The 22782-nt window shown below is 37.9% G+C and overlaps 1 protein-coding gene and 1 long non-coding RNA gene across 7 annotated transcripts in view; one reads left to right on the top strand and one right to left on the bottom strand.

Moving 5' to 3' along the window:
• The window catches only part of Wdr44 (WD repeat domain 44), a 99509-nt gene extending 83233 nt beyond the window's left edge, over positions 1-16276 (bottom strand). For 2 of the 6 annotated variants that reach the window (XM_050121910.1, XM_050121912.1), the window contains exon 1: positions 15790-16274. In XM_050121910.1, coding sequence (XP_049977867.1) covers positions 15790-15866 — 77 coding nt within the window. In that variant the 5' untranslated portion in view covers positions 15867-16274. Of the gene's footprint in view, positions 1-15789 lie in introns of all 6 variants that reach the window. The other 4 variants (XM_050121914.1, XM_050121915.1, XM_050121911.1 and 1 more) reach the window with 3 other exon arrangements.
• Positions 16277-16879: 603 nt separating this feature from the next.
• Positions 16880-22782, top strand: part of LOC126488458 (uncharacterized) — a 197382-nt gene continuing 191479 nt past the window's right edge. Inside the window, exons 1-2 of the long non-coding RNA XR_007588690.1 lie at positions 16880-16952; positions 18760-18899. This is a non-coding gene — a long non-coding RNA (uncharacterized lncRNA). The remainder of the gene's footprint in view (positions 16953-18759; positions 18900-22782) is intronic.

Genomic DNA, 22782 nt, shown 5'->3' with positions numbered 1-22782 from the left:
AGTGGGGGGAGGGAAATGAGAGGAGGTGGAAATTTTTTAATAAAAAAATAAAGTAATTTTTTTGTAATATACAAAAAAATCATCAGTTAATTTTTCTGTTTCTATAATAAAATATCTTGACAAAAGCAAAAAAACAATTTAAAAACATTCAGATTTATAGAACAAGATACTTTCTTGCTTTCCTCTTTGTCTAAGTGAAGTTTTAAATTTTTCATTTATAATATTGTATATAGGCATTGAAATAAACAATAATCATTCTTAGTTATATTCTTGTAGAACATGTTACTTGATTCTATGCTAATGAGAAAGTCTTTCATAGAAATTGGGAATTCAAAAAGCACCTCCAACTTAGTAATAGTACAAAAACTAAAGAAATGGCATCTAAGAAAAAATGACTTGCTTTGTCTTTGAAATGCAAACCATGACCATACCCATATGGTCTCATAGTCTTATTTTAACTTTGCTAGTATTAAAAGGGACATCAACAAAACCTATAAAATCTGGGAATGACAGGCTAAAATAGGTGCTATACAATCATAATCCACTCTTACTTTCCTAAAAGAAGTCATTTTTAGCATGTGTGTGGAATGATGTGTATTGCAGTAGTACGTGGATTTGAGTGGGCAGAGGCCAGAGCAGAACATCCGGTGTCTTCCTTTATCACTTTCCTCCTTATTGTCTTCAGACAGGAACTCTCACTGAACCAGAAGCTTACTATTTCAACTAGGCTAGGTGACCAGTAATTTCTCTACACCCACCCATCTCTCTGTCCTTCAATGCTGGAATTATAGGCATGCATAGTCATGTCTGGCTTTTTATGTGGCTGCTGGGGATTCAAACTCAGGTCCTCATGTTTGCACAGTTACCCATTAAGCCATCTCCTTGGGCCCAGAAATGTCATGGCTTAACTCAGAAGTAGGAAATAATTATTACTGAGATTTCCCTGAATACAAAATAACAAAAATCTGATAATATAGCTAAAATAATCAAATAATAAGTATTAACTGAATCCTAAAGGTTTAATTTACTAGTTTTACTATTATTTGGCAATTTAAACTTTTTATTTTATTTTGATAGTATAATTTAATTATACAATCTCTCTGTTTATTTAAAGTTTTAAATACTATATAATTCTTGAGCCAGGGCATATATAAAAATAACTAATAGAATTTTATCAATGATATTAATGGAAATAGATGGTGAGGCAATTTGACACAATGTCTAAATTTTTTGAAAGGTGGTTTTGTGGTGATTTTAATGAAATCAAAGGGAACTGTGAAAACTACATTTGTTCACTATAAGGTAAACTATAAGCTTAAAGTAGATCTTTAAAAAACTATATTTTGTGTAAAACAGCCTGAAAATCCAACAAATATTTATATAGTACAGTTCTATGCTATACCTCTAAAAGAAAAATGTATTAATATATTTATTAACAACACAAAACAAACTATATTCTTGTATAAATTTGCAACTACTCAACAAACATTAGGGTAATGTGGTATTATCACAATGTCAGATTTTCAAAGTAGGTTAGAATAAAAATGAGATCTACTAATGGTTTAAAGTAATTTCTAATATATCTGAGATAGAGAGTGACTAAGTGTACACCTGCCTAGAGAAATCAAGACCTAATATAAGCACACCAGGTTCTTTTTAAGAAGTAAGCAAACAAGCAATATTTCAGATGCTTAATTAAGTTAATATGTTAATATGATTTTATACCATACAAAGCATTCAGTGGGGTTCTAGCCTTGCTAAGTCCCAGTAACTTCTAAGTAAAAAGTAGGACTCTAAAGCACCGCACCTGTCACAAGCTCCTATTTTTAAAAACTATTCTAGGGATCCGTGAGATGGCTCATTGGGAAAAGGTTCTTGCTGCCAAGCTGGATGACCTGAGACTGAGGAGTGAGAACTGGCTTCCAGAAGCTGTCCTCTGACCTGTGCACCTGTGCCATGGGGCATGCCCACACTGACACCCCCTCCCACAGAATAAATATATGTTTAAAAAACTATTGATAGCGATCTTATTTTCCAGACTGTTGATTCTTCCTGAGTCCATTAGTCATTACCAAAGATGAGTAGAGAAACAAATTTCAATCCAAATCTTTTTTTCCCCCTATTGTTACTGAGGGTTGAACCTAGAGTCTTTCACATGCTAGGCAAATACCTTCTTCTTGCTTTTTATGTTTAAGACCAGGTATCACAAAGCTTTCTAGAGTGGCTTTGATCTCTCTCTAGTTTTAACAGGCCTCGAACTTGCAATTCCCCTGCTCTCTAAATAGTTGAAATTATAGGACAGGCATCATCAAACCTAGTCCTTTGGTTTATTTAATTAAAGAAAATCTGTTATAAAATCTGTTATATGCCAATAAAGGGCTTGACAAGGAAAGGAAGTTGTAAATTAACCAGTGAATTAAGATCATGGTGTGGCTGATAGATTTTCATTATGTATGTTCTCTCTCATATGACTAACTGTATTTCAGTAAGAAACTGTATTTCAGTAAGAATTCAATTATATTTTTATGAATTCAATTTCTGTTCTATATGTTTAAATTTCTATGCCTATATTCTTTTATGAAATATAATCAACAATCAATATTCTAGAAAATGCTTAAATTACCCACACTTACATAAAATATTCCATAGGTCCTTTATTAGTCATTATAAAGAAGACTATTCAATCTTATTTGTTTATTTAATAATTTTTGTTCATGTACCTTTTCTAGGTATAAGTCAGAAATGAATTTTTCCATTTAGTTAACAGCCAACTGAGGGCTGATTAGGAGAAAAATGTTAAAGACTACCACATATATTCAGTGTGACTGTTAGAAAACACATCTGAAGGGAAAAGGAGAAAAACTTACTGTTTCCAGTTAGTGCTTGTGGCCAAAAAAATGAATCAGAGTTACAAAAAAATCACAACACAGTACTGTGCGTGCCTGACTAAACAACTGACAACTATACAACAATTACAGAAAAAACTATGTAGAGGGACTTTGATGAGGCACTGGCAACTCAAGTCAGTGGCTCAGACTCTGATGAGCTCTCCTCTGGGAACAAAGAATAGATTCTTTGAAAGGTAGTGAGCAAGGTCTGTGATTAGTTTTCAATAACAAAGTCACTTTTGGACTTGGCTCTTGGCCAATAATTAATTTGATTAATGCATAAGAAGAAAATTAAAATGCTATTTATCTTGTTTTTAACACTATACAGATACAAATGGTAGGATTATCTTTGTTATTCTAACAAATCACATGCAAAATGCTCATTTTTCAGAAAAAGTACAGAGAAGCCTAGAATTCTCATTGTTTTACATTTCTCACTGTGTGTGTGTGTGTGTGTGTTTGTGTGTGTGTGTGTGTGTTCACATGTCACAGTACACACTTGGAGGTCAGAAAACAACTTGCAAGAGTTGGTTTTCTCCTTCTACTGTGGGGATCCAGGGATCAAATTCATGTGTCAGCCTTGGCAGCTGAGCCATCCTGCCAGCCTGAACTTAGACTTAAATTCTCTATTACTCAGTTTCCATCTAATGAAATCTAATAGTGAAGGTCCAGCCCTTGGTGACTATGCAGCAAGCCCTTTAGCATACTCATCTGTCAATACTTGTCCTACTCGCCTCACAAAAACTGTCCCATCTCACATAATCACAAGATGGTCAGAAGTGACTATGTACATAAAAGACCTCTGAAAGTGAAGAGCCAACACACTGTGCCATTTATCATTCTTTGTATGTAACAACATGTAGAATTATCTATCATTTCTTTCTTATTTTGAACACATTCACATGGAAAGACAAGATAAATAACAAGGAACTGATAAGTGCAGGATAACCGTCAACATCTAAGACTCCACTGTAATCATTTAGTATTTACTGAGAAGATATCTTCAGGTTACAAAGATTCCATAAACGCAAACCACTGTCCTCGTCTCAGCCCTCTCCCTTACCTGGTTCCTTTTATGAAAACTAATGTGTGGATGTGGGCTCGAAAGGGTGGAATTTAACAGAGCTAGGAAATTCAAAGTAAAAGAAGAGAAGTAGAACATTAGAGAACATGCTTACAACCCAATTCTAGTCCCACTTAAACATTCTTCTACATATCAACCATGCTAAATAAATAAACAATAAATAGATAGATAGATAGATAGATAGATAAATAAATAAATAAATAAATAAATAAATAAATAAATAAAGCAAAGGTTAAAATAAAAGTCAACAGTCCCAAGAGCTATGACTGGGACATAATGGAGACAGAAAAATTCACATGAAGGAAAAAAACAAGAAAATGACTAATCTCAGGCAAATTTAACTCCTCAAGCCAATCTGATAAAGACCAAATACCAACTATAAAATATTAACAAATCTATTTGCTCTTATTCATCAAGGTACTGACCTTTATACAGATATCTAAATCATTCGGCTCACCTGTTTCACTAACCCAATAACTAACTCCCAGCAGAGACATCAACCAATCCCATTTACCAGTGTATAAATTATATCCAATTTAACCAAGTTTTCCCTTGCTTCTTCCCAAAGTCCCCTACCCTTTACATTTCAGCCATTACTACCCTTTTTCAGTTGTAAGGGACAAGGAGGTATATCAGTAAATTTTAAAACAGTAATGATATTGGCTAATCTAATTAGGAGAAAGTTGGAAAGGAGGTGTGGATACTAACTACCATTTTAGTTTGACGAGGGTAGATAAGCATATCTTTCAAATGAGACTTTTAAAAGGGTGCCCAGAATGTTCACAGTACTGTTGACAAACAAAAAGGTGATGGCCTCAGTCCCATAATTTTATTAAAAACTTTCAGGGATCAACTTAAAGGAAGATTATGAAACTAAGCTCATCTGCAACTACTCTTAGCAATTCAAGAAGGAATCAACTAATCCTCTCCTTTAACCTACTTAATGACTAAAATGCCTGCTTTGAACAATGTGTATTTGAACATAGGACATCTATTGGTTCTCTGAAAGTTTAATCTGTGGTTTAGAAGAATATTTAGGTTTCAATGAGTCTTGTACTAGAAGAGCTTAACAAATGGGGGAAAATATTATTCACTGTCAAAACCCCTCAAAAATAAAGCCAAGAATGATGTACCCAGCACTTAGGAGGTGAAGGTAGGAAGGTCAGGTGTTCAGGATTGTCTTTGGGATATGTAGTGAGTTCAAGGCTAGCCAGGGAGCCATGGGGAAAAAAAAAACAAGAAATTTTTAAAAATATTATTCTTTAACCCTAGGATTTAAAAAAGTAATTCCCCTTTCTTTTACAAATGTAAGGATCAGGGGGTTCCTTAGCAAAAAGTAAATTTTTCTGTGCCTAAGTCTATTTGTGAAGCTAAAGTTTTCTTAGGCAACATTATCAGAATTCAAGAACAGTTTTGCATATATAAGTATTTAAAAGAAACCACACAAATCATGATTTAAAAGAAATCAGGAGTATTTAGTAATCTCACAACCAAAAGAATAAACTAACAAGTTGTACTACAACCATCTTCTAACTTGGAAAGTTAGAATGTACTCCCAACTATCACTGACAAAAATGATAAGAACACAAATTGGAAAAAAAACAAGAGTTGGAGAAATCACATATTTGAATACAGAACAATGAAATTAGACCACATCTCTTCTCAATTACAAAACTCAACTGAAAACGGGATAAAGATTGAAACATAAAACTAGAAACTGCCATTACTAGAACACAGGATAAAAAAAATATTTTAAGGTACAGAAGCACAAACAGTAAGTTTTCTAGGTAGAAATCCAAAAGCACAGTAGAAAAATGCATTTTATTAAACTAAAAGGCTTCGGCACAGCAAAGGAGACAATAGACAATTTATAGAATAGGAAAAATGAAAACTAACATCTGACAATATCTTAATGGTTAGAATCTAAAAAGAACTCAAATAAAAATAACAGCAAAATAAAATTCTAAGTAATTAAAGAAGGGACATTAGACCTAAATAGAAAATTCTCAAAAGAATAGATACAATGACCAACTGGTAAATGAAAATATACTGTATAGCACTAATTGTCATGGAAATGCAATTAAGAACAAGAAGGTATCACCTCACTCTAATAAAAATGGCTAATTACAAAAATGATAAATGATAACAAATGCTGGTATGGTTGTGGAGAGACGGGAATCCTCACATGTAACTGACGGGAATGCAAATTAGTACAGCTATCACTGGAAAATAGCATGTATCTCCTTAAAAGTTAAAAACAGAACTATTATATGATCAAGTGGTGTAGTCTTATTGTTTATATAGCCAAAGCAAAAGAAATAAATTCACCAAAAAAAATGTGTCTGCACTCCCAAGTTTACTATTCACAATAGTCAAGGGTCTATTAGCTTGAGTGGATAAAGAAACATGGTACATATACACAACAGAATACTACTCAGTTCTAACAAATTAGTAAACTGTGTCATTTATGACAGCTTTGGTAGAAATGGATGTCATTTTGTTAAGTTAAATAAGCCAGATACAAAAGACAAGTATTTCATTAGCTCATTCATGTAGGATCCATGTAAGAAAATCTTATAGATGGAATAGAATCATGGTTACCAGATGTTAGAGAAACAAGAAGGCAAGAATGTGTCAAGACTGATAAACGGGTACTGTGTTAGTTGGAAGCAAGAAATGGATTTTTCACTATAAAGAAATTAATAAATGAAGAGAAACACTACAAAATATATACATATATGAAAATATATTAAGCCACAGACATATGTATTTTTTTTACTTATCAGGTTTTGATTTTGTTTGTTTGTTTTAGTTTTTCGGTTTCTTTGTGTAACAGCCCTGGTTGTCATAGAACTCACTCTGTAGACCAGGCTGGCCTTGAACTCACAGAGATCCGCCTGCCTCTGCCACCCTGAGCAAGGGCTGGGATTAAAGGCCTGCGCCACTACGCCCAGCTCACATCAGTTTTTAACAAGCAAAATTTTGCCAGGTGGTGGTAGTGCACGCCTTTAATCCCAGCACTTGCTCAGGGAGGCGGAGGCAGACAGATCTCTGTGAGTTCAAGCCTGGTCTACGAGTGAGTTCCAGGATAGGCTTCAAAGCTACAGAGAAACCCTGTCTCAAAAACAAACAAACAAACAAACAAAAAATTCCTTTAATCTTAAAAGAAGTGGATTATGTCATTATGTATACAGATGACACCTATATTGGTATAGTCGTGGACAGAGTAACCACCTAGAATTCATCCAGGCCTAGAGAACAGCTGTACATATTCAAATAATTTTACTACACCTTGCAGTATTAACAACTAGTACGAGAACCATACATTAACAGAAACAACTTGAATTTTCTAAATGTTCCTTATATTTCAGCATGGTAAACAAGTATTTTAAAGCTATTTTAGTTACATAAATTGTGACATTTACAGAAGACAAAATTTATTAAATGAATGGGAAAAATTTAAAGAGCCATACAATTATCAAGTTGTTTCCTTTTTTGCTTATTCAAAGGTGGCAAAAGAAAGATAATATTTTCTCAAATTAGAATAAATTAATCTGAAGGCTAACCATCCTTCCTATAGCCTATGAAAACCATTTTTTTAAAGCCAGATTATTTACTTGGTGAGCCAAGGTGCTTTTACTCAAGGGGCTTCAGCTATTTAGTGATGTTAATATATTCCAAACCCTACTGGCAAATATATTTTCTGAATGGTCACCTTTGGGCTTGGAATCCACTCTCACTGATACTACAACAGGATAAGGATGGACAGTAGTTATGCAATGCATTTAGTCTTCAATACAATAGCTAACAATGAAACAAAAACTAATACAAGGAATATGGTTTTTTTGCTGTTATTAATCCTATATGCTTAAACTGTTTGCATGTTTGGAGACAAAGAGTTTAGCGAACTGGGGAGCAACTAACCCTGATGGAATGGCAAACTGTAAACTGTTAGACAGCTGCAGCTAGTAATAAAACGCTGAGACCTGAAGCACATTTGCACAGCCTAATTACATGGCAAGTCCCAGTATCTGAGAAAAGGCAAAACAGCTAGAATAACTGATAGACTGGTTGCTATAGTAACTGAGATAAATTTGTATACTGACTAGGGGGGAAAACACTGAGGTTGCTATAAGATATGAAGTCTATATTATGTTTTAGTTGCTTTTCCTTCAATATTGAATCATGGGATCAGACTAATATAAAGAAGGTTCAATTGGAAATAAGAGAATAGACAGAATTTCACTTTGAAGATCAAGCAAGAAAGCAACCAATTAAGGATTTAGCTGTTTAGCTGAAAAAAAAAATCTCAAATCAGGAGGGGGAAAAACTGGTGAAAGAAGATCATGGAAAATAAATTAGATATTTGTGAATAGAATAAAGAAACAAGTTATCAATTCAAGTAAAATATCAGTATGGCACCATAAAATGGGCACAAATTTTATTATTTTAAACAATGCTTAACCTATGTATTAATCTTTAACAGAAAGGGTACTTAATTTGCACTGCATATGTGTATCCCTATGACAAAAATGACCTTGAGAATTATATATCACATCTCAGTTACTAGGCCACAGGAGGTAGCTCATAATCTGATCCCTTAGGGTGCTTAGGGTGACATTCACCTCTTCCATCTCCAGCACCACAATTTCCATGATCTCAAACTACTAGTCCTTCTAATATTACCTCCACTATACTCCCACAAAGTAGCTACTAAAATTGCAGCAGAAATATGAGGAGGGAACAAACACTTCCTCGATTGTAAATTTATCAGATTTTATCAAAGTTATAACAAGGAAGCTGGGTGGTGGTGGTGCACACCTTTAATCCCAGCTTTTGGGAGGCAGAGGAAGAGGCAGGCGGATCTCTGTGAGTTCGAGGCCAGCCTAGTCTACAAGAGTTAGTCCTAGGACAGGCTCCAAAACTACAGAGAAACCCTGTCTCAAAATACCAAAAAAAGTTACAACAATGAACTGAATAAAATATATTGACTTTTGTGCCAGGTACATATCCCAAATCAAAAATTTTCTGCCCTGTAAGATTACCAATGAGGGGCTGAGGAGAGGACTCAGTCCATAAAGTACTTGCCATGCAAGCATAAAGACCCGAGTTCAGATCCCCAGAACCCTTGTAAGACAGGCACGGAAGCTGAAGAGATGGCTTGGTGGTTAAGTGTATTTGAAGAGGACCTGCTTTTGGTTCCCATCACTGACATGGCAGCTTACAACCATTGGAAATTCCAGTTTCAGAGGATCTGATACCTTTTTCTGTGTGTCTGACACCAGACACACATGCAGTACATACTCATATAAGCAGGAAAAATATCTATACACATAAAATAAATCATTAAAAAGACAGGTATGGTGATATGCAACTATAATCCTAGCAGTAGGGGAACAAGATAACTGACTGGCACTTTGGGAACAACTAGTCTTGCCTAATAACAGAGCTCCAGTGAGCAACTCTGTAAAGGGTGACTGAGGAAGACACCTGCCATTAACCACTAGCCTCCATAAGCACATGAACCCACAAGAGCATGCTTGTTTTCACACACATGGACATGGATTCTTTTAAACACTACCAATGGGGCTGGACTTGCTGGTATGCAACATTAATCTCAGTTCTGAGGAGGCAGAGGCAAGAGCATTTCTGTGTTCAAGTTAGCCTGGTCTGCATGGTGAGTTTCAGAACAGTGACGGCTGCATAGTGAGACCTTATCTCAAAACAAAACAACAACAACAACAACAACAACAAAAGATTAAAAAAAATGCAAATTAAGGAAAAAGACCATCAGTGAACTTATCCTATAACTTCTTGTATATTACTTTGTTTTAGTTTTGGCTTTTTGAAACAGGGTCTTGGTATATAGCCTAAACTGATCTTGAACTCATGATTCTCCTGTCTCCATTTCCTCAAGCACTAATATTACAAGTATACACCATGTCTTATTTTTAACGTTCTTAGGAAATCATGCTCTATGTCTTATTTAATGAAATAAGTAATCACAAGATAATAAAGTTTTCAACTTACATGAATTTGTACAGATTCAAATTGAGTCTCCAAACTGCCATATTGCTACCAACTGTCCTACCTCCATGAGTCACCAATTGACAGTTGGAGGTCACTAAATTTAGAACCTAAATTTACTAATTAATATGTAGAAGGATGTTCCCCACTTCAATATGTTACATAGGTATGTTAAAACTGCACCGATAAATCTACAGAGCAAACAGTAATCAGTACATCTGTGACTGAATGCCAACTCAGGAACAGCTAGCCATTTTTGTTACTGTTCTAAGAAAGGCTCTTGTGAGCCGGGTGGCGGTGGCTCACGCCTTTAATCCCAGCACTTGGGAGGCAGAGGCAGGCGGATCTCTGTGAGTTCAAGGCCAGGCTAGTTCCAGGACAGGAACCAAAAAGCTACAGAGAAATGCTGTCTAGAAAAAAAAAAACTAAAAAAAAAAAAAAGGAAAGGCTCTTGTGTAGCCAAGGTTGGCCTGTAACTCATCATACAACTGAAAATGAATATGAACTCCTGATCCTCAATGCCTCTATCTCTCAAGTGCTCAGATTAGAAGCACGTTATTATGCCTAGCTCAAAGAGCCATTTACAAGATTTTTTCCTAAACTTATAACACACTAATATTTTGTAAAAAAATGTGTGCTGAGGTAGGTGTAGTGGAACAGTCCTGCAATTCCTGCAGTTCCAGGGAATGCTGAGACAGGAGGATCAAGGGTTTGAGGCCAAACAAGGCTATATAATAACACTGCCAACACATACACACACCACTACCACCACCAAACAAAAGCAAATGTGAATTTTCAGTTCAGGGTGAAATGCCTCTGGTGCCAAAGTGAAATAAGAAAACTGAGTTTTCAACATAGGAAGCCATCCAGTTTGGGGTGTTTTCAGATCTAATCATTCTGTTGGGTTTATCTCCATGTGTATATGTATGGTATATGAGCATATGTGTATGGGTTTGTGTACATACAAAGCCCAGCAGGTATTTTCCTCTACTGCTCTCTAACTTTTTTGACATGGGGTCTCTCACTGAACCCTAAGGTCACAATTTCGGTTAGGCTGGCCAGCCAACAAGCTCCTAGGATCCACCTGCTTCGGCCCCCAATACTAGGGTTATGGCAGGTACAGCCATGCGGGACTTGGTACTCAAATGCAGAGCTTCCTGTTTGCATAGCCAAGTGTTCTTACAGAACAGCCATCTCTCTTGCCCTTTTTGTTTACTTTTATTATTATTATTTTAGATAGGGTCTTGATACGCAGTCCTGGCATTCACTATGCAGACCATGCTGGTCTCAACCTTGACATGATCCTCCTGCTACTCAGCCTCCTGAGTGCTGGGATTGCAGACGTGAGTGGGTTATTGTGCTCAACTATTCCTAACAATTCTTCCACACACCTGAGCCTCTGTTCCCACGATTCAGTTCGTAATTTACCACTACTCCAACCTAAACATGGTAAATTGCAGGTAACATTAACAAAACCACTAGAAATGAAACAAAGCTACATTACCGCTGTTCATAGATAAGCTATTCAATCATTGGTTTTCATTCTGACTTGAAGGAAATTAGTGAGCCATAATTAGAATCCTAGAACGATGTCTTTTGAAAAAGAAAGCCTAAAAAATCATGTTAAATAGAAGTAGATCACCTTAGTGGCCTGACTTAATAGGGTATGTGCCAAAAATCTTAGCATAACTACCTGCTCTTACTCTCTCCAAGCAAACGTGGCATCATCAAAAGGCCTGGATTTTAGTTTGAACTACGATGTGTCACTTCCTTCTTTACGTCTAGGTTTCACTTTCAGTTAAATGTGAAGTCTGAGCCAAATTATGTCTAATTAATTCCTATTCTTAAAATGAATGATTCTAGCCTTTTTTTTTTTTTGATTTTTCAAGACAGAGTTTCTCTGTAGTTTTGGAGCCTGTCCTGTAACTAGTTCTTATTGGCCAGGCTGGCCTCAAACTCACAGAGATCCGCCTGCCTCTGCCTCCCGAGTGCTGGGATTAAAGGCATGCACCACCACCACCCGGCCTATCCCTCTAAGACTTTGAGACCTATGAAGTCTAGGAGTTTGACTATCACTAAAAAATAATGTTGAAAATATTACATTTATTTTTATAATGTTCTCCATTGTAGCCTTTAGAATATATAGGTATAATTTACAGTTGTTTAAGATGCATCCATCTCATATATAATTTATGCAGTAAATAATTTCAAATTTATGGATTTAGAACCATATATCAAAGTCATCAATGTTTGTTTAAATAAAACATTATAAAAATATGTAAGCCAGGCCTACTGGACTTACTGGCCAGTAAATCTAGTTATTCGGGAAGCTGAAGCAGGACAGAATGCTCAAGGCCTGCCTGGTCAACTTGGCAGGATATACATTAAAATACAAATAAAACAAAACAAAATAGTCTGGTAATACAAATGAGTGATAGAGTATATCTAGCATGTATCAGACCCTAGATTCAATCGCCAATACAACAAAAAGCAACTCAACAACGTGTATGTGTGTGATATACATACACACAATACATACAGATATACAGATTTCGCCAAGAGAATAAGTTTATCAGTAAAAGCACACAGTACTAAATTTCAATACAATGACGGACATTTCAATTTCAAAGAGTTCTTAAAATGTAATTTCAACTTAAAGTTGAGGAAATAAGATGGTTCACAGTGTTGGGCTCTTTTCTACTATACCACAGTTCCCCCTGCCTTTCCTGCTGTATTAAGCAGCAGAACAGAAAGAATGTCACATTATGAAACTGATCTGGGATGAAGTTCTGTTATTAATTCACTGTGGCATCATGGGTAAACCACTTTCTTTCTCTGGGCTTTAGTTTTCCTAACATTTTGTAAGAGTTAAAACAACTGCCATTTCTAGGTATAACATACTACGACATTACAAAAGTCCTACATAATAAACAAAAATATAGATTCTTGAAAGAGAAGGTGGGAATTTGCAGCAAAAAGAACTGAAAAGTTGGGGCTGATGGCTTTAAATAGATTTATCAATTCAATTTAGAAGGTTGGTAACAAAGCATTTTCCTCTTGTATCAATTGAGGGACGATCCCTTCTTTACACGGTGCAGAACAGCTATGATGCATCAGAAAAAACACTGGGCTAGTGTTGGATGAGATGGTTTCAAAGGCCAGCTCTGTTGCTTGCAAGTTGTTTCTCCTAGAACAATGTATTTAAGTCCTCTAAGATCTCAAATGTAAAAATGGAGAAAGTACTAATCACAGAAACCATTACAAATGGGGTACACATTATAAAATGGGTAAGAGCAGATCTGCCACTGCTGAAACATAACTGTAGTGGACTCAAACTGGGCTGCTTATTAATTTTTTTCAAGATATAGATTAACAAATAGGTAAGAAATTTAAGAAATAAATCAGTATTAGGGAACAGACTGTGTATTTGGATTCTTCTGATTAACAAATTATTAGATGTCTCTCAAGTGTCAACTCAGTTTAGTGCAATTTGATGAAATGCTGTGTGTTCCCAAACATACAAACATCAAGAAGCATTTCTTTAAGTGGCCAAATTTACTCAATTAGCCTCTTAGAGCTTGTATGGTGTGCCACTTCAGTTCATGTCAAGGAACAGAAGACATTTCTTAGGATTGACTAGCTCGTGATGCCACCTGTTTTCAGAAATCAAGATTTCTCACTGAGTTTTTAAAGCTGTTAGCTGCCAAGCTCTGTCTGATCACAGTACCTTACAAGTGTGCCACAGGATAGAGGAAAATATCCACAAAGCCACCCCCTTTCTGCCCTCTCTATATTGCTAACTGTTCTCAGGTCCAATTTTCCAGATAAATCTATTCTTTTTCCAATTCTCCCACTAATACAGCAGAAAAAAAAAAAAGGACATGTAATAACCCAAACAAATCTTGTCATTTTTCCATGAAGCTCTCAACATGCTCAGTTTGGGGGTGAGCTAGAGTTAAATTTAGGAAGCTGGGTCCCAAAGGACTTGAAAAAGAAACAAACTTTTCACCTACAATCGAAGTATAAAGTTCCTGAGAGGCCATATGATCCCAGGGGGAAGAAGTGACTATCAATTCTATCATAATGACTCACTGGATTCAGATAAGAGAAACAGCCTAAGTTTGTATCCTTCCCCCAAAGTAAGCACTGGATAATGCTAACAGTCTAATGTCAAGAAAAGAAGAGAAGAATTTACTTTTGAACATTTTCTGTGTCAGGTACTGAACTTAACAGTTTACAGAGGTTCTGAAATAACTGTCCTTTCCAGACTAAACTTCTTTTATTCAGTGAGGAAGAGCAATATCCACAAGGCTCTAAATTGCTAACACAGTCAAAACTGATTATTCCCCCACATAAAAAGAAAAACAAAAATGCATAAATGCTTACTAAGTGATTATTCTTTCATTTAGCCTGACCTGACAGTTACTGACAGTTCATTACTTTGAAGAGAAAAGCACACACAGACTTTATTTCAGGAGAACCCATTATGTTTGAAAATCTAAATGCATTTTCTGCCCTGTTCGACCCAGTTATGAATTTGAATCAGATACTGAACTTCAAGGAGATTCAGCGTTATCTCATGGCAGATCGTTATCATTCTAAACTCTCACAAAAGTGACAGACAGCTTCCTGGAAACACACATTAGTAATCTACCAACATCCATTTCTTTCTGATTGCCTTGCTGTAACTTTTGGGGTATGTATTGTATATAATACATAGCAGGCTTTTAAAGGGACTTCTAAAATGTACAGATAACTTTATTTCTAGCCAAAGTATTTCTTCCATGGCGTAAAGAGAGTTCAACTCCAAGAATCTGACACATTTTTACCAATTTTCACGATCTTATAGTCTGAGACTCTATTTCACTGCTTCTAGTTGCAGGCATGTCAAGAGAAGAGTTTGGGAGAGCATGTCAAACGCTACTTTAACTCTAACAGTGGAGGAGTAAAAAGTTCCAAATCCTGGTCAGAGAAGCTTTCCATGGTGAACTTCCTACTCGGAGCTACCCGGATTAATCACCAGTAAAACATCTTGCAAAATTAGAGAAAGGGTCCAAAGCGGAGTTGTCCTTCCCAGGACCAGATTAGTCAGCACTTGTTTGTGCCTCGGCACTGGGCTGTGTACATTTGTGCCCGGCTGCCGGCTCAGACCACATCACGCTCTCCGATGGGAAGGACCTCGTCTACAGTTTCCTCTGGCGCACGCACAGTAAAGTGCTATTTCAATAAAACACTGTTGATGCCGAACGCGTCGGCTGCAGGACTTCCTTAAATAAATACCTGCTTACTCCCCGCTTCTTTTTTATGCAAAAGAAAAGGTGAGTGGCAACTAGAGCAGCGTTACAGCCCCTTCGGAAACGAATAGATAAACTAGAGGTTAAAAAAGAGAGAGAGAGAGAGTCGGGGAAGTTCAGTTTCTGCCGCTACCGCTCCTTTTGGTACCCCAGGGCCAAAGCAGATGTTAGAAAGGTACGCTTTGAACACCGCAAATAGAAATCGTTGCCTCTCAGGCACAAATGCCATCCACTCAATGGCCAGTGAAGACAAGAAAGGGGTTCCGAAGGAGTCCCCGCGCTGTTCACTAGGGAAAAGGGTGGAGCAGGATTCCCTGTCCCTCTTCCAACTCACCCTGCCCTAAGGAGTCCCAGGTTTGGGTTCTGAGGTGTCCAAGTGAGACTAAGAGGAACGGCGGTGACGGACACAGCGGGGTTGGGGAGAGGAGTGAAGGGAGGCACGGGAAAAAGAAGAGACCGGGATGTCCGAGACTGGGCCCGGGCTTCGGGTACTTACCCTACAGGATAGCCGCCCCCCAGGTGCACATCTTCAGGGGCATCATAGAATTCTTCGGTGTCGCTTTCCGACGCCATTTATAGGACACACCCGCGGGTGAGGGGGCCGGCTCCGCCTGGAGGAAGGGTGATTCTCAGCGTCTCCTCCTCGTCAGTTAGTGTGTGGAGAGGTGGGTCCCGGGCGCCGCTGAGGAGGGCACAGATGACGTGGAGTGAGAAGTCGGTTAGGGACAGGGGACCACCCTCAGTTGCCGGGCTAAGGGTGATGACCTGCAAAGCGAATGCCTGAGGTGGCTGCAGTGGGTCTGGGACTGTTGCCGGCGTCCAGGGCGCTAGGTGTATGAAGAGCGCTAGAGAAGAGGCTGTGGCTCTTCTCAGTCCGGGAGAGAGGCAGCGGGCGTGCCGGCGACAACAGCTCCAATTTCTCCCGCAGCGGCAATTACAGCTGCTGGGAAAGCTACTAGCCCGCAAAATACCGACGCGCACCTACCCTCGCGAGATTTCGGGTCGGGCCGGTAAAGCGTGGGCGGGGCGGAGAGGTGGCGGGGGGCGGGGGGGAGGGCGGTCCCAGAGAGGCAATGTTCTGATTACTAATGCGGGAGAAGCCTGTCAAGACGGCGCAAGCGCATTAGGGGCCTTTGGTAGAGGCCGGAAGTAGAGGGAGGGAGGTGGCTACTCTTCGGAGGGGTGGAGTCTAGGACCTGCGCAGGAGCAGCCTGGTGCCAAAAGTCTGAGGCACGCCCGAGTTAGGTGGGCTGTGGCTTAGCGTTTTACTCACTAATTCTACGAAGTGCAGTTCGGAAAAGAGGGATGATTATGAGTCTCTTCCATTTTTCGTGAGAGAACGGTTGTGGGCATTTGGGTTTGTACTTTACTTTGTCCTCCTAGACAGTCTGAAATACCCCACCATAAGTAGGATTTTGGCAGCCTCACGCCGTCTCTAGTTTATAGGAACAGAGATGTCTTATTTGCTTACTATGAGGTCTCTAGTTGAGATCTACAAATGATCCAGATGGCCAAAGGGTAAAGTCCATAAAAATGAGATAGCTGTGGAGTGTCCCATTTCCGAAGAGGAATTAATGGTGCGTTTATTGCTGGAGCCGGACTAGAATAAAGCCTCTAATTACTTCTTCTCAACACTTATCCGACGTCGCCGCCCACAATGTGAGAGACATTCTATACTGCCCAAGATGTGTGTCAGTCAAATAATATATGTGTGTGTGTGTGTGATATGTGTGTATGTATGCACACACACGGTTATGAGAAAAGACGATGTCATTGCAAGGATAAGACAGTAACTTAATTCTGAGCCGATTTTCAGTTGCCCAATGTCCAGAGACTGAAACAGAAAGATACTTTTTAAAAGACTGAGATGTTCTTTCTAAAACAAAGGGTCATTCATTGCCCATTAAAGTGATAATATTGACTTTCAGTGTTTTCATGAGGCACATTTATTTCTTCCACTGACGTCATGATAGGCTCTGGGAGTTGTTTGTGCTGCCTCAACCGTTAATCAAGATGGCAGCATAAAAGCTTGGACTGGAACCAGGGACAGAGCCTCAGAGAGATTGGAAATAGGGTTCTAAAAGCATTGTGAAGCATCCAACCCCACGCAAGGTCTAGTGTGCTCTGGGGAAGTTCTATAATTTATTTTTGTATTTTTTCAAGACACAGTTTCTCTGTGTAGCCTTGGCTGTCACGGAACTCACTCTGTAGACCAGGCTAGCCACAAACTTGGAGATCCACCTGCCTCTGCTTTCTGAATGCTGGAATTAAAGACATGCACCACCACCAATTTCTATAAATTTAAATGCTATAAACTCTAGATTGTGTAACATCCCAAAGGATATAGGAAAAACACAACATAATCAAATATGTTAATATTTTGCAGCAGAACATATGATAGTGTATATGAGTAAACAAAAAATAGTGTATAGCCTCATTCAGTTCAGATAACTACTGCCAAATAAATTGAGATAGATAATTTGATTGTCAAATAAGTTCCTTAAAACAAAAATTGTGTACTGTATTTAGATCATTTTACCCCCTCCTCGCTTTAACCCTTCCCTTGTCAGTACCCCTCCAAAACAATGGGTCTCCTCTAATTATTATTGTCATATGTATAATAAATATATATATGTATATACGCAACCTACTGAGACCAGTTTATGTTGCTCATAAATCATTTTAGTGCAGATCACTCGGTATATATATATTTAATTAAAATGGAGACTTAAAATCCAGCCTTTTAAATTAACATGAAAATATCTGGATTTCAAGAGCTTTATAGATTTCCAAAGGGAATTGTGGGTTCTTGTGAAAATATAACTTTTATCAAAAATTACTATTAGATTTTTATGTGTTTTAAATGTGTTGAAGAATAGACTTATGAACCTTACTATTAAATAAGCTGTTGAGATGATGCAGCTTTATTGAATCTTTCTAAAGTGTTTACACTGATCAACATGTCACTTTGTACTCTCCAAATATGAGCAAATATTTATCAGTTAAAATGAGTCAATGACAATAGGTGCATTGGTGAATGTCAACAATACTAGCATTTGAGAGGTGGAGGAAGGAAGATCAGTATTTCAAAGTCATCTTAAGCTATATAATGAGTTTGAGGCCATCCTGAGCGACCTAAGACTCTGCCTCAAAGAGCCAAAAATTCATCCCAAATGATGTTTTTTTGTTGTTGTTGTCATTCACCATAGAGGATAGCCCTTTTCCTTTCAGATTATGGAAAAGGATAGTTTATATTTATCAAATGTATGTTGTATGAAAGTATATAACCATATACATTTATTTTCTTCCTAATTTCTTTCTACTGAACCTATATGTTTCTTAAAATATTTTGGTTTATTATAGAGGCATCATCTGTTCGTATATTAAAGGAAAATATTTGAATGCTATGTTGCTGTGTGGGAATATATAGCAATTCAGTGAACATGTACTCTTTAATGTCATGCAGTACTCTAAAGTGCTAAAGACTATTTGAATGTGAAGAAGGCAACTTAGTTCCTGTCTCCCACAAGCTCACAGTCTCGTATCGGAGTCCTAGTTTGAAGTTTTATTTGAATATTCCATGCCAAGTCTCTTGGAGTCTTCAAGGTAAGTTAAACATTAACTTCTCCATTGAGAAAAGGTCAGAATGGGGGGTAGGAATGATAAGCCAGTGCTCTTAGAGTTATTATAGTTGTCTATTTAAATGCTTTTATAACTTCGTGGAAAAGTTCATTGTTGGGAGCAATAAAACATATCCTGACATTCATCATTTTTGGAAATGTTAAAGATGTGTTTATTTTGCCCAAATATCTGTTTTTTGAGTTAAAGCATTACTTTTAGTTCAAAGCAGTGGTTTTAAATGTTTTCTCTATAGCCGGGTGGTGGTGGTGCACGCCTTTAAGCACAGCACTCAGGAGGCAGAAAGATCTCTGTGAGTTTGAGGCCAGCCTGGTCTACAGAGCAAGTTCCAGGACAGCCAGGAATGTTACACAGAGAAACCCTGTCTGGAAAAAAAATCTAATTTCACAAGAATATCCATATATAATTTTTAAATATTTTGTTTGTAGCAGAGGTAGTTCAGGTCTCTGTTTTATTGGCTTTCCCTGACCCTTTCATGGACAGCCCTGAGGTTCTATAAAACAAATAAAAACAAACAGAAGAAAAGGGAGAAACTATTGTTTTCCTAAGTATGGGTCAACAAACTGGTCAGTGCTGGTTTTGAAAATAGCATCTAATTGGTATATAGATAGGGCTTTTTATGCTATGTGTTGACTGTTTGCCTGGAAGAGTTTAGTGGTTGAAATGTTGATTGTATGACTTGCAAGGTGTGAACTATTTACTATCGGAGTCTCTACAGAAAATTTTGTTGAACTCTTGTCTATACAACAGTATTCTGTCTGTCACCCCATAACTGAAAGTACCCTTGAATTAAATTGTTGTTCGAATTCATTCCACGGAAATCATAAGCTCACAAAATCTTCTGCATAGATGGAAACTATGATAAAATCTTTTCCCCACTTGGCTCATTTCCAGTGACTGGAAGAACTACACTGCTCGAAGGCTAAAGTAGGTTTAAGGGAAGTCTTTGTGCTTGGCTAACCTCCTCTATATAGAGAAGAAGTCGCGACTACCATATGGAACAGCTTATTGTGGAGTGTTTCCTCTCTTCTCTTCACAAGAATAAACCAAACTGTCAGGCTCCCTCGAGCTAGTTTTGTGAGGACCCTGGGAGTAGTCACTCAGAACATCAGTGATCCAAGCACCTTGAAAGCCATGTAGCCTTTCGTGAAGCCTGCACTACAGTGATAACTCAGGAAAAAATTGCATAGAGGATCACAGTATTGGCGATTCAATACAGACACAAAAAGATTTGATATTGCTACTTGCGCGAGACTTTTTCTTATGGGTTTCGCAATATCAGAATCCATGAAAAACACATTCTGATATTGTTCAGACCTTGTCAGGGGCAAGATAACATTTTCTAATCCTCAACCCTAAATTATCTGTTTGTAAAGGTCAGTTGTGTTCTAGCTGAGATACTAAATATTAAAACACTCATTCCTGTTTGGCTTTGGAATCTTTATATCTTTTTCCAGCCTTTCGATGTACCTTTTAAGTGATACTTTATGTTAACATTAAAATGAGTTTTCAGTCCTTAAGCTAACAAGAACAGAAGTAGAAAGTCTAGAAATGTAAGGACATAACAGAAGCAGCCTGCAATTCAAATGTGTTATTTTATTATAGAATACTATGTAGCCATGCACTCTTTTGTTCAGGACTCTGGAAGAAAACAAACTGGAATTATCTCAAGAGGGAATTTGTTAGATTACGTTTGTTCTATCATGATAAATACATTAAAAATAGAGCGTGGGGGGGAATTCCACATTTGCATATGCATAATTTCACCGCCAAAAAATTTGGTAAAAGCAGAAAACTACTCTGAAACTGAATGAAGTTACATAGGAATACACAAAATAAGCACACCCATGCCTCAGATAGCCGCCACTTATCACAGTTCAGTAATCATGGTTAGCCATCATAATCCCGTCTCTCTTTTCCAGCACCACTTTTGGAACTTTTAAGTTACATATTAACTGAAACAATTACCAATTCTTACCAGTTCGACAGGTATCTAGTGGTTTACCGTGTATATTGGAAGAAGCAAAGATTAACACGGAAATTAGTTAATTCTTAATAGTTAAATTAGAGCATTTTCTTTATCCGTTCTTTGGCTGAGGGGCATCTAGGTTGTTTCCTGGTTCCGGCTATTATGAATAATGTTGCTATAAACATTATTATGCTATAATAAACCTGCTATAAACATGAGCAGGTGTCCTTGTGGTATGATTGAGCATCCTTCGGGTATATGCTCAAGAGTGGTATCACTGGGTCTTGTGGTAGATTGGTTCCCAATTTTCTGAGAAACTGGCATACTGATTTCCAAAGTGGTTGCACAAGTTTGTACTCCCACCAGCAGTGGAGGAGTGTTCCTCTATTCCGCATCCTCTCCATTATAAGCTGTCCTCAGTATTTTTGATCTTCCATTCTGACAGGTGTAAGATGGTATCTCAGAATCAATTTGGTTTCCATATCCCTGATAGATAAGATGTTGAGCAATTCTTTAAATGTCTTTTGGCCATTTGAGATTCTTCTGTTGAGAATTCTGTTTAAATCTGTACCCCATTTGTTAATTGGATTATTTTGTGTTTTGATGTCTAGTTTCTTGAGTTCTTTATGTATTTTGGAGATCAGCCCTCTGTCAGATGTGGGGGTGATGAAGATCTTTTCCCATTCTTTAGGCTGTCATTTTGTCTTATTTACTGTGTCTTTTGCCTTACAGAAGCTTTTCAGTTTCAGGAGGTCCCATTTTTTGATTGTTGCTCTCAGTGTCTGTGCTACTGGTGTTATATTTAGGAAGTGGTCTCCCGTGCCAATGTGTTCAAGGCTACTTCTCACTTTCTCTTCTATGAGGTTCAATGTAAACGGATTTATGTTGAGGTTGTTGATCCACTTGGACTTGAGTTTTGAAATCCATATATGGGGGTGTATGTCTATAATTCAAGCATTTAGGAAGCTGAAGCAGGAAGATTGATACAAGTTTGAGGCCACCTTGGGCTACCTAATGAGTTAGAGCAAGACCAATTTGAATAAATAGAGAAACCTTGTCTTAAGAAAAAGGACATTGGGCCGGGCGGTGGTGGCGCAAGCCTTTAATCCCAGCACTCGGGAGGCAGAGGCAGGCGGATCTCTGTGAGTTCAAGGCCAGCCTGATCTACAGAACTAATTCCAGGACAGGCTCCAAAGCCACAGAGAAACCCTGTCTCAAAAAAAACCAAAAAATAAAAAGAAAAAAGAAAAAAAAAGAAAAAGGATGTTGGACTGGAGAGGGAGTGAGAGAATGAGGGAAAGAAGGAGGGAAGAAGGGAGGAAGAGCCTGGAGCGATAACTCAGTTGTTAAGACACACAGTGCTCTTTCAGAGGACCTCAGTTCAATTTCCAGTACCCTTGTTAGGCAGCTCCCGACTGCCTGTAACTCCAGTCCCATGGGATCCAATACCTTCTCCTGGCCTCTGTGGGTACCCATACATGTGCATACACATGCACCCACATAAGTAAAAATAAAATAAATCTTTAAAAAGTAAATAAGTTTGATATTTAGCTCAGCGGTTGACTGATTGGCTAGTAAGTTCAAGGTACTGAGTTTTTTAGCTCTGGGTCATGGGGCAGTCAGGGGGAGATCACTTAGGTCACATTTTTTGAGACAAGGTCTCACGAAGTAGCTCTGGCTGTCTTTGAACTCACTCTATAGACCAGACTGGCCTTGAATTCACAAAGATCTGCCTGCCTCTGTCTCCCTAGTGCTGGGATTAAAGGTGTGAACCACCACACCCAGCCTCTTTTCAGAAATTGAAGAATTCCTTTGTAACTTTCACAAATCTCTCTCTCTCTCTCTCTCTCTCTCTCTCTCTCTCTCTCTCTCTCTCTCTCT

The sequence above is a fragment of the Alexandromys fortis genome, unplaced genomic scaffold (genome assembly GCF_014885135.2).
Source record: "Alexandromys fortis isolate MF-2015 unplaced genomic scaffold, M_Fortis_MF-2015_v1.1 scaffold_189, whole genome shotgun sequence".
NCBI lineage: Eukaryota > Metazoa > Chordata > Mammalia > Rodentia > Cricetidae > Alexandromys > Alexandromys fortis.
The sequence above is the reverse complement of the archived record's forward strand: the minus strand, read 5'-3'. Positions and strand labels throughout refer to the sequence as shown.